The sequence below is a fragment of the Nyctereutes procyonoides genome, unplaced genomic scaffold (assembly GCF_905146905.1).
Source record: "Nyctereutes procyonoides isolate TBG_1078 unplaced genomic scaffold, NYPRO_anot_genome, whole genome shotgun sequence".
NCBI lineage: Eukaryota > Metazoa > Chordata > Mammalia > Carnivora > Canidae > Nyctereutes > Nyctereutes procyonoides.
In genome coordinates, this window is record NW_026575031.1 from 2,061,155 (window position 1) to 2,075,724 (window position 14,570).

The 14,570-nt window shown below is 42.3% G+C and overlaps 1 protein-coding gene across 1 annotated transcript; it reads left to right on the forward strand.

Annotated features, from left to right (window-relative positions):
- Positions 1 to 13,142: 13,142 nt before the first annotated feature.
- On the forward strand, positions 13,143 to 14,135 carry LOC129504080 (glyceraldehyde-3-phosphate dehydrogenase-like). The gene has a single exon (XM_055316583.1). The coding sequence runs from the start codon at positions 13,254 to 13,256 to the stop codon at positions 14,133 to 14,135; it is 882 nt and encodes a 293-aa protein (XP_055172558.1). The 5' UTR covers positions 13,143 to 13,253.
- The last annotated feature ends 435 nt before the right edge of the window (positions 14,136 to 14,570 follow it).

The following is a 14,570-nucleotide window of genomic DNA, read 5'->3' on the forward strand; positions in this document are numbered from 1 at the left end:
AGTATTTTCAATTCTCAGCATCAACCAAAAAAGCATCCTGTTCTCAGTAACTGGCTATGAACGAAGGGTTTTAAGTAGTTTCCCTGGGAAATTCAGGCTTGCTTTCACCTATGTAGAAACTTAAACATGCCTTTATAACGCTCATGTTGCCAGTCACTTAGCAAAATTTTTCAGGTGAATTCACTCATTGATTTGAAAAAGCATTATTTTTAACTAAATAGAATCAAAATTATGGTGTTTGTTGTGCAAATGTAGCTATGAACAGGAGGAAAAACTCCAATTTTGTAGCTAAATGGGGTTCCCTTGAAATCAAGATGTGGCATATTCAATCTGCTCAATCAGTATTTATTACGTGCCTTCTCTTTGTGAGGCATTGTACCAGGTGGAGCAAGGGATTCTACGATGAGCGAGACGATGCCTCCACACCGTGGAATGTGTACACTATGTTAGGCGGTGCATAAACCCCACCATCCACCCATCCACCACAAAGACCTGTGTTAAGCATAAAAAGGTATGGAGCTAAGGGAGGGGGGTTGGGAAGAGGGAGAGAGTCCTTGTCATGGTGCCTGGGCAAGACTTCATAGTCCACGGATTTTGAGCTGAGCCGCTATGGACTAATCAACAGTTTCCTCTTACTCACCCCGCACCAACCTGGCATAATTTTGCAAATGAGTTTCAGAGGCAGACTGGGCTACTGAAGGATGGTATTTGAAGATTCAAAAAATGTTTTTAAGGGTTTTTATTTATTTATTCATGAGAGACACACAGAGAGAGGCAGAGACACAGGCAGAGGGAGAAGCAGGTTTCCCCCGGGGAGCCCGATGCGAGACTTGATCCCAGGACCCCGGGATCACGCCCTGGGCCGAAGGCAGACGCTCAACCACTGAGCCTCCCAGGGGCCCCAGGGACTTGAAGATTTAACAAACAACAACAAAACTGGAGCTTTAGTATAAAACTGGCGAGCTTTAGTCTGTTGTGCTATTATTTGTGAAATTAGTTTCTTTACTAACCATTGTTTAAAGTGAAGGCCATGGATGAAGATACGTTGTCCTCTCTTGGAATAACTCCAGTGTGTCCAACAGGCACCCCCTGAATGCCCACCACACCCCCCATGCTGTACTTCTGAGAAGGTTCCATGTAAAGTCGGAAATAAGCCCACTACGGTAGGCGCAACTGAAATCGCCTTTTCAAGTGAAAAGCGTGTGTGCCTGTGCTGGAAAGGGCCGCATCTTACTCCTCGGGAGCAGAAAGCGGGAGCAGACCTGGAGAGAGAGCTCTTACCCGCTTATCCCACGTCATCTCCTGTGCCCGATTGTAAAACTCTTCCAATTTGAAACTGAGAAGTTTTAAGTTTGCTTGTACAGGAAAAACGTCGACTGCCGAAGCCTGTGCCTAAAGATCTCTGCAAACGCACCAGAACTGTTAACGGAGGGGAGGGTGCTGAAGGGCAAGCGAGCAAGGGACCTGTCACACTTCCTATTTTGTATTTGTGTGCTGCTTAATATTATTCCCAAAATGTGTATTACTTTTTATAAACGTCAGGAGGAAACCAATATAATTTCACATCCTGTTGCTTAAAGCCTGGCATGGTTTTGTCTTGCTTACCTTCCGGGGGTTTCTACCTAATAACCTCTGCATACTTGAAGAAAGACATTGCATCACCAATAGATGTTTAGGATCTTTTCCACCAGTGGTGCTGGTTTTTTTTTTTTTTTTTTTAAGATTTTATTTATTTATTTATTTGAGAAAGAGAGAGCATGTGTGAATTTGTGGGAGGAGAAGCAGGAGAGGGACAAGCAGACCCCTCCCTGAGTGTGGAGCCAGACGCCAGGGCTCAATGTGGGGCTCCACGTGGGGCTCGTCCTGTGGCTGTATCCCAGGACCCCGAGATCAGGACGCTTAGCCCACTGAGCTACCCCAGCGTTCCCCAGTGGTGCTGTTTTTAGAACTGTCATCATATTTGGTCAATCATCTAACTCTGCTTCAAGATATCTATATGCAACAACATGTCTCTTAGCCAGATGGGTTAGGTATTGAGTTTCTGACACAGTGGAAAACAACCATCGTTTAGAGAATTAAACTCATCTAAATACACCCACACAAAACGACAGAGAAGATAATTTCATTTCCTTTGATGCTTCATAAGCCATTTACAGAATATTCTCATTTTGAACACAAATTCTTGTTACCCACATGCACATCTCTTTGTCAGACATAGAATATTGACAGATGCAGAATACTGAGCTAAACTAAAATGATCACATCTTGAAAAGTCGCTTACATGAGTTAACTGTCGGTGTCAGCATCCCTGTTTTAGCTCCGCATTTCTCTAGAAAACCGAGTAAGTTCAGACCTCTGGTGCTAGCCAAGGTGGAGCACCCTGCTGCCTCCACATGCTCCCTATTACAACCGTGGCTGGGATATATCAAACATAAGATGACTCAAAGGAGGAAAGAAGAAGGTCACCTGCCTGGGGACTTTGGGACTTGAGAAATAAAATGGTGATGAATCTAGATTTCCTCCCGCCTCCCATATATCCCAGGCTGGGTGCTCTAGTAGCCTGCATCCTGGAACTGCCAAGAGACATGCATATACTAAGCTACAAGAAAAACCTATTCTTTCTAGTCAAAGAACCAACGAAGGAGTAGCCCTGCCGTGGGAGCCTTGTTAGCAACCTGCCCTACTCTGACCAAATATGAATGCATTCATGAGAAAACTGCATCTCTCTCTCCCTAGTTTCAGCCCAGTTCTGCCTACTTGTATTGGTGGGACCAGTCTCCCATTTCCTGCCAGTTGGAAGCAGGCAGTGCTCCTCATCTCCCACCGAAGTGGTGTGGTATGAAGGTTCCTTGTGGTGGAACTCTTCTGTATTTTGGTGGCCACAGGAATCTGTGTAGGTGATAAAATCACCTGGCACTGAATAGACACACAAACATATACATGAGTGCCTGTGACAAAACCTGATGGTATCTGAATGTGGTTGACGGATTATATCAAGGTCAATTGGCCAGTTGTGATATTGTACTATAGTTACACAAATTGTTATCATTGGGGGGAACTGGGTAAAAGTCTATGGGATCTCTGGATTATTTTGTATAATTGCATGTGAATCTACAATTATCTCAAAATAAATATGTATTAAAAATGAACTATACGTTGTGCAAAAAATTAATTTCTTTGAGTTTGATTGAGTCAGTTTGATTCTGAATGAATTAGTTCTTAAATCCAGGTGATCATAGTCAATGAAATTTAAATAGTTACACTAAATATATCACATTCCCTATATTTATAGCAGGAGTACTGGCTGGCCCAGTATAGGTCTGGCATGTGGAGTTAGGCGCCGTTGGAGCTGAAGAGGTGTCCATATCCATGGGCATGTCTGATGAATCAGGTGCTGATGACAGTGGCAAACCGCAGGGTGACGAAAGAGCCCCAGAAGGAGAAGTGATATCTACTTAAGGTGGAATCTGGCAGGGCAAACTCAGCAACAGGACCAGAAGATTGGAGAGGAGGGATGCTTCTGATTAATAGCATGGTAGCTGCTTACGACATCCCAGACTGGGGATCCCTGGGTGGTGACGCAGTGGTTTGGCGCCTGCCTTTGGTCCAGGGCACGATTCTGGAGACCCGGGATCGAGTCCCATGTCGGGCTCCCAGTGCATGGAGCCTGCTTCTCCCTCTGCCTGTGTCTCTGCCTCTCTCTCTCTCTCTCTCTCTCTCTGACTATCATATATAAATAAAAATTAAACAAAAATGACATCCCAGACTGAACTATACCAGGAGCAGGTGAACATTTTGAACCAAAAGGCATATTTTGTAAACAAAGAGAACTATCTCACAACATTCGGGACCTAAAGGCCTCAGCTGGGAGCACATGGTAACAGAACAGAATTTAAAGGATGGAAAGTTAGCTTCCTGCTCTGGTCCAGATCCACAGCTGAACAGTGACTGATGCCTAGCCTGAGATGCAACACCAGAAGATGGCTATGAGGCCTGGATGTTGGCAGCCAGGAGCAAGTGGCCACGGCAATGCAAATGATGGCCAGAGTGGATGGGGCATGGCCACGGCCAGAGTAGTACCATCCATACTTCACCCTGAGTGACTGTGAGACACCCCCCAGGGACTTCTGGAAATGCAAAAGAGTTGGCAACATCAAAAAGGCAGGAGTGTGTGAAAGCAGGGAAGGGGCAGTAATACTCAGTTATACAGATAGGGGTTACCAAGCAAACAAAACTCTCAAGCAAAGAAACAAAACGTTCTCAACCTTGGCCGCACATGGGGCTGGGTCGGGGAGAGACAGAGCTGGAGTATGAGGTCTGCCAAGAAAGAGGGGCCCTGGGAAACAGTCGAGGCCTTCAGCTGAGACCCACAATAATCTCCACCTTAGGGGTTAAGACAGATGGACAGTCAACAAACTTTGAGTCAGCTCAATCCCAGGATAGTTTAGAGCAATTGGCCTCACCCTGTCTTCCAAAATCAAAAGTAAGTACCCTCTGGAAGAATATAATATCCTACAGAACTTTAAGTTATCTCTACAGTTTTTCATACACCATGTCTGGTGTATATATATATATATATATATATATATATATATATATATATAATTACTTGGCAAAACTACATGATTGAAAACCCACAAGAAAAAAATGGACAATGGAGGAAACTATCAAAAGATCTGGATACTGAACTTATCTGACATACATGTTATATGTGTCCTAAAAAAGTGAGCAATATGCTCAAGAAAGTAAATGGCAAAATAGAAAATTTCATCAAAGAATTAGAGTCTGTTAAAAAAAATCACATGAAATTCTAAAACTAAACATAACAAATCAGTAACTCAATAGACGACTTTAAGAGCAGATTGACACAGTTGAAGAGAGGATTAGTGAGTTTTAGGGTCGGTTAGGAGAATATATTCAGATTAAAGCAAAGAGTATGAAAGAATACATGGCTGATTAACATTTAAAATTCAGTTCAAATAGAATTTAGCAGAATGATCATACGATCCATCCAATATGTGGAAAACACTTTGGATAGAAGTTAACGCCTATTCGTAATAAAAACTCTTAGCAAGCTAGAGAAAGAAAATCCTTGATCTAATAAAGAGTATCTACAATAAATCTACAGTAACATAATATTTTATCTCTCTTGTTCCCTGAGATTATGAATAAGGCACAGATGTTTGCTATTATCACTTCTATTTTACATTATACCAGTGCTCCTCAACAGTGCAGTAAGGTAAGAAATATAAGCAAATGGTGTACGCATTGGAAAGGAAGAAACAAAGCTGTCATTAATTGTGAGTGTAAAAAATACAAAAGGATTTATAGTCAAATTATTTAATTTAGTAAGTCAATATAACAAAGTGAATTAAGGGACAAAATGCAAAAGTTAACTTTATCTCTACATGCTCACAATACACAAGTAAAAAAGATAACGTTTGAAATATATCATTTAAAATAGCATCAGAGGGGGGCACCTGGGTGGCTCAGTGGTTGAGCGTCTGCCTTTGGCTCACGTCATGATCCCAGGGTCCTGGGATCGGGTCCCACGTCGGGGTCCCCACAGGGAGCCTGCTTCTCCCTTTGCCTGTGTCTCTGCTCTCTCTGTGTCTCTCAAAAATAAATATTTTTTTAATCTTAAAAAAATAAAATAGCATCAGAAAACATCTGTACTTGGATTAAATCCAATAAAGATATATAAGATCGCTATAGATGAAACTACAAAATATTAGTGCAATAAGTTAAAGAAGACCTAAATAAATGGAGAGATATGTCACGATTCAACATTATAACACTGTCAATTCAATGTAAATTGATTTTTAGATTCCATGCAATCTTATCAAATTATTAGGAGTGTGTGTGTGTGTGTGTGTGTGTAAATGCTCATTCTAAAATTATATAGGAATGCAAAGGGCCAAGTTGCCTAAGATCACCTTTAAGAACAACAAAGCTAAAGGACTTACACGACTGGATAGCAACAGTTATGATAAAGTCATTATAAAAGAGTGCTGTATTTATGCAAATTTAGACAAATAGTTCAGAAATTGACCACACACAAATGTGGCATTTTGACAAATGCTAACTGGAGCAATACGGAGAAAGTGATGATCTTTTTAATAAATGGTGCTGGATCAGTCAGGTAACCATAATGAAGAAAACAATAAATATTGACCCCCATCTCACACCATACACAAAATTCAATTCTAAGCAAATTGTAGCTTTTAATGGATGAATTTAAAGAATTAAGTTCTTAGAATATAAAATAGGATAATATATCGATTACTTTGGGATTGGCAAATATTTCTTCCTTCCTTAAGATTTTTTTGTTTATTTTTTTGAGAGAGAGAGAAAGCAAAGAGACAGTACACGAGTGAGAGGGAGGGGCAACAGAAGGAGGCAGAAGCAGATTTCCTGGTGAGCAGGCAGCCTGATCCAGGACCCTGGGCTCATGACCTGAGATGAAGGCAGAAGCTTAACTGACTGAGCCCACCCAGGTGCCCCTAAGCAAAGATTTTTTTTTAATTTTTTATTTAAATTCAATTTCCCAACATACAGTATAACACCCAGTGTAGGCAAAGATTTCTCAAACAAAAACACTAACTATAAAGAAATAACAAGAACTTCACTTCAACAAAGAATCTATTAGGGGAGAAAATATTTGCAATACCTACATCCCACAAAGGGCTTAGATTCATTCAGGCGATATAAAGAATTCCTATAAATCAAGAAAAAGATAGATAAGCCAGTATAAAAATGGACAGGAGACTTAGAGAGACACTATGCAAAAGAGGGCATCCAAGCAGCCAATCAATATTTGGAAGTGCACTCAGTCTCCATAGCAATAGGGAAATGCAAATAAAAATTAAAATGAACTGGGGGGCCTGGGTGGCACAGTCCATTAACCCTCTGACTCTGGGGTTTGGCTCAGGTCACCATCTCAGGATCTTGAGATCAGCCCCACGTGGGGCTTCTTGCTCAGCAGGGAGTGTGCCTGAGAGTCTCTGCCCCTCTCCACCACACTCTCTTACTCTCTAAAATAAATAAAAATAAATCTTAAAAAAATAAAAATTAAATTAAATTCAAATGAGCTGCCATCACAGAGCAGTAGAATGCCTAAAATATAAGACTGACAATACCAAATAGGGTGAAGGAAGTGTCCTGACATCACATTTGCCTCATTATCCCTTATTCTCTATCCCTTGACGTCAGGATTTCACCTCTTTAGCCAGTAGCCTTCCCAATTTAATCTCCAAGACTATCTCTTTCTTTCTCCCTCTTTCTCTCTCTCTGCTCAGAATATCATCTCTAATCTTTCCTGTCAAATCATGTTTCTCCTTTTTTTCCTAATCTCAGTCGCCATTCCCTTTTAAAAGCATTTTCCAACCCAGTGCCAAGCCAACTTGACTTCCAAAGCAACAAGAAAGTCCTTTCTGTGCCTTCGTCCCCAGCCAGTTCCTGCTTTCCCCAGCTCCCATCTTCTGAGTAGATGCGGGTTGCTTGTTCTCTATGCTGCAAATGATAAACACATGGGCTTCCCTCAGGTGTCTTTAAAGTCCTCTTTGTGTTTACCCTTTCTCTACTTCTGAAATGGAGGCTTCCAAAGGCTGGGAACCATAGAGTGTATCTCCCCTACAGCCTATTAGTGAGTGACCATTTTGATTGAATAAAGGTAAAAAATAAAAAAGTGAAATGTTTTTAAGAACTTTGTTTTATCCACTTTAAAAAGGAGCAATTATTATATATTCTAGATCTTGATTATTAAGAGTGCTTGTGTGCAGAAAGACCAAACAAACTACAACAAAACCATAAGAATTTGGCCTTGAAAAACAAAGGTTTATGTATTTTCTGAGCAATGAACTGAGAAAAGATTCTTACTCTGTGATGAATTCTGATGTCACACTGAAAAAAAATTAAGGTACATGTAAGCTGGGGAAGGGGAAAAAATAAGATACATAACTTCTGCCACGGGCTTAGGATGCTTACGTATAACAAGGGTCAATACAATGGAAAATAATGCAACCTCGGCCAAAAAAAGGACGGAAAAGTGGGGAGTGTATCTGAGACCTATGCTGGACATGTCACTCAGGCCTGCCTTCATAGTCAGGTCCAGATTCCTAGCCTGTGCTGATTTATGGATTTTTTTTTTCTAGTAGAAAGTAGGATATGAGTCTCACCTCCAAAGTGAATTTGAGATACTTGATTTAGAAAATTACATGGAAACAGAGATAAAGGGCAACCAACTCACAACCAAACTTCTTTTCATTAAAGTATCAGCAAGCCTTCAAAACCGGTATCTCGTATTTCATATAAATGAAAAGAAAGTCAGATGATACAGGGCCAGGAAAATAAACAGCATGTTTATAATTAGAAGCTCTTTCCAAAGATCTGGTCATGTCTGTGTGTGATAGGATAGAGTACGAGCATTTCATGAGGCACCAGAAGGTAAAAATAAATAAATATAAATAAATAAATAAATAAATAAATAAATAAATAAATAAATAAATAAAATCCTCTCTTCAAGGAAAAAGCCCGGCATGATTCGGACACCCTGCTACCCAGCTGTGCTGCCCCAGGTCCTGGAGTGTCCTGGAGTGGCAAGGAGGGTCCCTGGATATTTGTTTTGCTCCCTTCTCCTCAGCTCTGTTCAGCTAATTAGAGACTCCTTTGAGATTATCAAGATATTTATTTTTCCCTCCACCCCAGGAAGGGTAAGCTTATTGCATTATTAATGCACATTATTTGGTTACTTAAATTAGGTTTTCTGCAATTTGATCATCTAAAGCAAAGATTTAAATTGGAACCAAAGTCGGTTGATCCTTTCGGCTGGCTTGAGCTGGTGACATGATGAAAGAAGGGGCACTGGTGCCATTGCTATTTCTCAATATCTAGTTTTAGAACAAAGAGACAGAAGAATGCAAACTGGCACAGGGGAGGCATGCTTAGAAGACTACTGAGGAATTTGACAGTGGAGAGAATATTTATCAAGAGGAAAAACATGTATTATTTTTATCAAGTGTCTTTATGCAGATGACTGTTGCCTGTCCTGTCTCCACAGCAAGAACTCTGCAATGGAAAGACTACATCTCCTAAGATTGATTTGAAAAAAGTGTAAGACAATCTCCCAGGACTTTGTCCAGACAATTTGTGTTGAATAGAGAAAGAGGTTACTATAGGCAGGAGTGGTCAGGGAAGGCTTCCTAGAAGAGGTAGTTTTGGTCTTAAGGTCTGAGTAGGGTACACCAGGCGGACAGGAAAGAGAATGGCATCCCAAACAAGAGGCATGGAAAAAGCAAAGCCACAGAATTATGAAAGGTCAACATGCTTTCAATGGAAACTAATGAAAACGGCCTGGCTGGAGCAGAGACATTCAGGGATATAGTTTATTAAATACATTTAACAATTTGATCCAAAAGAGAGAGATGCCTTCCAACGGTACGCTTCTTTATCAGAAACTTGTTTTTCAACCAAAGATAATGATAATGTCAAAAGCATAAGGGTAGATCTAAACCACCAGAGCTATCATTATTATTATTTGTTAAAGATTTTATTTATTTATTTATTTATTTATTTATTTGAGAGACAGCCTGCATAAGCAGGGGTAGGGAGAGGGACAAGCAGATTCTGCACTGAGTGCAGAGCCTGACTTGAGCCTCAATCTCAGGACCCCAAGATCATGACCTGAGCTGAAATCAAGAGTTGGACACCTCACAGATTGAGCCACCCAGGTGTCCCTATCACTATTATTATTAAATGCAATATCCATGTGATTCAGAACAAACCCACCCTGGATGAACCACCATCCACCTTGTCTAGACTTATATCCCAACAGATGAAAACTCTTAAGTTTTTTAAGTAAGAGCCATCTTACTCCAATGGAGCACCAACTACCCAGTCACCTTTATAGATTTCTCTAGTCAGTTCAGAATTTTATTCTGCACATTATTTCATACCTTTTCTATCCTCTTTGAACATTCAATGAACTTCCATTCTTGAGATAGACCTGTGTAAAGGAGTTTTAGAAGGTGTCGGATGAATCCTAGTCCCTACCAGGAGTTTGGAATGAAAGATCCCTAGTAACATTTTCTAGCCTCATTTTTTAGGAATTCACTTGTCTTTTCCTTTACTAAATTTCTCCTTCCATACTTTACACATATTGACTCCAGGGCTTTCTTCTTTGATTTGTCTATTTTCCCCCAGTGGTTTGCTGCTAAATTGGCTCTTTGAAAAAAAAAAAAAAAAAGCCTGGATTTGTATTTTGTTGACTTCTGTAGTATAAATACTTCCACCATGGCCAATTTCAAGCTACCACCAGCTTGAAATATTTTACAACCAACCCGAGAAGCTGGGAACTTGTTCTAGCTCTCTAGGCTATGTGCCTTGTACTGTGCTCCCTTCTCATTCTTCAGATGCTCTTCCCATGGGCCTCTACTCTCTGGCCTTTGTAGGGATTTTATGCTTGATAATGACAACAGCCAGGATCAGCTGAATGACCTTTTTTTTTTTTTAAAGATTTTATTTACTTATTCATGAGAGACACAGAGAGAGAGAGAGCAGAGATATAGGCAGAGTGAGAAGGAGGCTCCCTGTGGGGAGCCTGATGCGGGACTCAATCCCGGGATCACTCCCTGAACAGAAGGCAGATACTCAACCACTAAGCCCCCAGGCGTCTCTCAGCTGAATATCCTTAAATCACTCACCTTAGACCTATGGGCTGCTAAACCACATATTCCCCTATTCCATGTGTTAGGCTCACCTTTCCTCTCATGAAGGTCCATATTTTAACAGTACTGGGTAATGTTAGGGAAGCACAACAAGCATCAAAAAGCTTCTCTCTTCAACAAAATCCTGGTTCCTTAGCATTCTGGGCATAGTTCTCTTGCACACTCCACAAGAGACAACTCTTATCCCTTATGCACTCCCCTTCAGTGATAAACATCAACGTATATGCAAATATTCAGGTATCTTGTCAAAATGAAGATCCTAATTCATGAGTGAGGTGGGCTCCAAGAGACAGAATTTTTAACAAGTTCAGAAACCATGTGTGTGCTGCTAGTCCAACGACTATACTTTGAGATCAGACATGATACCCTGTAAGGCCATTCCTAACTCTGGTTGGAGAATACGGTTGCTCATCTCATGGGGTATCTTGATTCTATCTGCCTTTTGGGCAGGGTTTTTCATCTGCACTCAATAGTTCTGAGGATGCTCCCAGACTTTCAGCTCTGTGGCCCCACTGTCCTCATCTTGTGCCATATCTTGACTCAGTTCTCAACTGCATCCCATCCTGGCAAAGTCAATATCCTCTGCTCCTCACATGTCATCTTCAAAGCATCTCTTCAAAGCATCCCTTTCTTTCCCCCTAACTCACCTCCTTTTCTAGCTCATTCTCACTTCCCAGGCTGACATTCCCTGCCTCCAGGTCCCCAATCTAGTTTCACCAGTGCTCTTAGCATGCCTGAGTTTTTCATTGGGTCTCTGTTCTCATGTCATTCCATTGACATCTTCAAGAATAGAAGTCATGACTTTTCTTCCGCTTTCCCTCTTCTCTGAGTCACGTAGGTCCCCCCATGGAAGCAACACTCCTAAGTATCAAGCAGTGTCTTCTGGTGTCTCATCTTCCCTGTTCCTAAGTCCTTCCTTGATTAAGTGATGCATCTTTCTCTATGCTGCAGACTTCTCTTTCCTCTGTACCTAATATAGACCTTAGTCCCTCTCAACTTCATCATATGAGGGAGCATGGAGTTAAGAGTATAGACATTGGGGTGACAAGGTCTTGCCTGAGCTCAAATTCTACTTTCATCTTTTATTAGATATGCATATTCAGGTAGGTGATACTTTGCCTGTCAAAAACTGTTTCTTTGAAAAAAGGAAATATCATGAACAAACCAATCTCAAGAGTCTCCTAGATTTGGGTGGGCACTGGCCCTGGTGGAGACTTCATGGCTTGTGATGGCACTTGCCAGGCAGCTACAGTCTCAGATAGTGGTGGGCCCATTTATTTTTTAATCATGAGGAATTTAGAGTAGCTCAGCATCAAGCAGAACCTCATATCCATGTTCTATTAATAGTGCCTGGTTCCTGGCTTGATTCTTGGAACCGTTTTGCCCAGATCCAGTACTGGTTTTTGTCCTCACAAGTTGCTGGATAATGTTGTACTTTCTTCTCCTGAGTCCTCCCATTCATTTATTTACCTACTGTATATCTGCTAGTATTCTAGAAACAAAGGTTTAAATCTTCCTCTTGAGTCCTATTTCAAGCCTTAGTCCCCCTCCTTCCACAGCCAGATTTCCCTAATGACAACTACTGAGCACGTGACACCTCTTATCACTCCAGGTGAGGATTCCCACTCCACTAGGAGCAACAGTTCAAGATATCAACACACTCCATGATGGAAAGTCTTCAAGAAAGATGCAACTCATCTAGGCACTGGATGGAACAATGTGTTATGCCCATAGAGAAGAGACAGAGCAAGATCAGCTTCAGTTATGGGTACTGTTCCATCATGGCCAGCAGATCTCATCCTGTAGCTGATGCAGGGAGATGGTCTGCATGAATCCTTCTCATGCTGCGGGTCAAGGACCTGATTCCCTCCCTACCAGGAATAAATATAATAGTGGGGTTGACCAGGTGCTGTATGACATGCAGACTTAAGCAGAACAATGAAGGCATATTTATTCTAAAATAGGAAAAGATATTCCCACATGATGTGATAAGCTCAGCACAAGCTGTAGGTACTCTTTATCTCCTGGTAAGGAGGTCTTCCAGGGCCAAGGCCTATTCTTACATGACCATGCAGGACTTGAAAGACCACATGCCAATGACTGCCTTTCTCCATGACTATCTCCCAGAATCATAAGATTCTTAAAGTTGAAGGAGGTCTTCAGGGTCATTCCATCTACTTCCCCATCCATACAATTTGCCCATTGTCTATCATATAGAATTTGGCTGCCTGGCATCACGATGCTGCCCCATTAGCTACCCAATTCCTATGCCATGTCTCCATAACCGAACCCACCCAGCTACCAGCCATCCTTGCATCTGGTGAAAACAGTAAGCTCACTCTCTGCTCCTCCTCGTTCAACAGACAGCTGCATCTTCTGGTGCAGTGCCAGCTGCGTCCCTGAGACACGATGGTGAAGGTTGGAGTGAACGGATTTGGCCATTTTGGGGGCCTGGTCACCAGGGCTGCTTTTAACTCTGGCAGAGTGGATGTTGTCTCCATCAATGACCCCTTCATTGACCTCAACTACATGGTATACACGTTCCAGTATGATTCTACCCACAGCAAATTCCACCACACGGTCAAGGCTGAGAATGGGAAACTTGTCATCAATGGGAAGGCCATCTCCATCTTCCAGGAGCGAGATCCCGCCAACATCAAGTGGAGTGATGCTGGTGCTGAGTATGTTGTGGAGTCCACTGGGGTCTTCACCACCATGGAGAAGGCTGGGGCTCACTTGAAGGGCAGGGCCAAGAGGGTCATACTCTCTGCTCCTTCTGCTGGTGCCCCCATGTTTGTGATGGGTGTGAACCACGAGAAGTATGACAACTCCCTCAAGATTGTCAGCAATGCCTCCTGCACCACCAACTGCTTGGCTCCTCTGGCCAAAGTCATCCATGACCACCTCGGCATCGTAGAGGGCCTCATGACCACTGTCCATGCCATCACTGCTACCCAGAAGACCATGGATGGCCCCTCTGGGAAGCTGTGGCATGACGGCCGAGGGACTGCCCAGAACATCATCTCTGCTTCCACTGGCACCACCAAAGCTATGGGCAAGGTCATCCCTGAGCTGAACAGGAAGCTCATTGGCATGGCCTTCCATGTCCCCATCCCCAATGTGTCAGTTGTGGATCTGACCTGCCACCTGGAGAAAGCTGCCAAATATGACGACATCAAGAAGGTGGTGAAGCAGGCATCAGAGGGCCCCCTCAAGGGCATCCTGGGCTACACTGAGGACCATGTTGTCTCCTGTGACTTCAACAGTGACACCTGCTCTTCTACCTTCGACGCCGGGGCTGGCATTGCCCTCAATGACCACTTCGTCAAGCTCATTTTCTGGTCTGACAATGAGTTCAGCTATAGCAACAGGGTGGTGGATCTCATGGTCCACATGGCCTCCAAGGAGTAAGAGCCCCCTGGACCACCAGCCCCAGTGAGAACAAGAGGAAGAGAGAGGCCCTCAGCTGCTGGGGAGTCCCTGCCCCAACTTAATCCCCCAACACACTGAGAATCTCCTGACCTTCAATTTACATCCCAGACCTCCTAAGGAAGGGGAGGGGCTTGGGGAGCCCTACCTTGTCATGTACCATCAATAAAGTATACTGTACCCAGCCAAAAAAAAACCCTCCAAAAAAAAAAACCAAAAACAAATACCACTAAAAAAAAAAAAAAAAAAAAAAAAAACAAATACCACTAAGCTGAAATTCTGACACAGGAGAGATTGAATATGCAGATAGGCAATGATAAGACCATATATGACAATAGGACACTAGCCCACAATTTCTGCAGCAGCCAATCCAGGAAACTAAATCTCAGCCTATGTCACAATAAGTCCAGAATGATT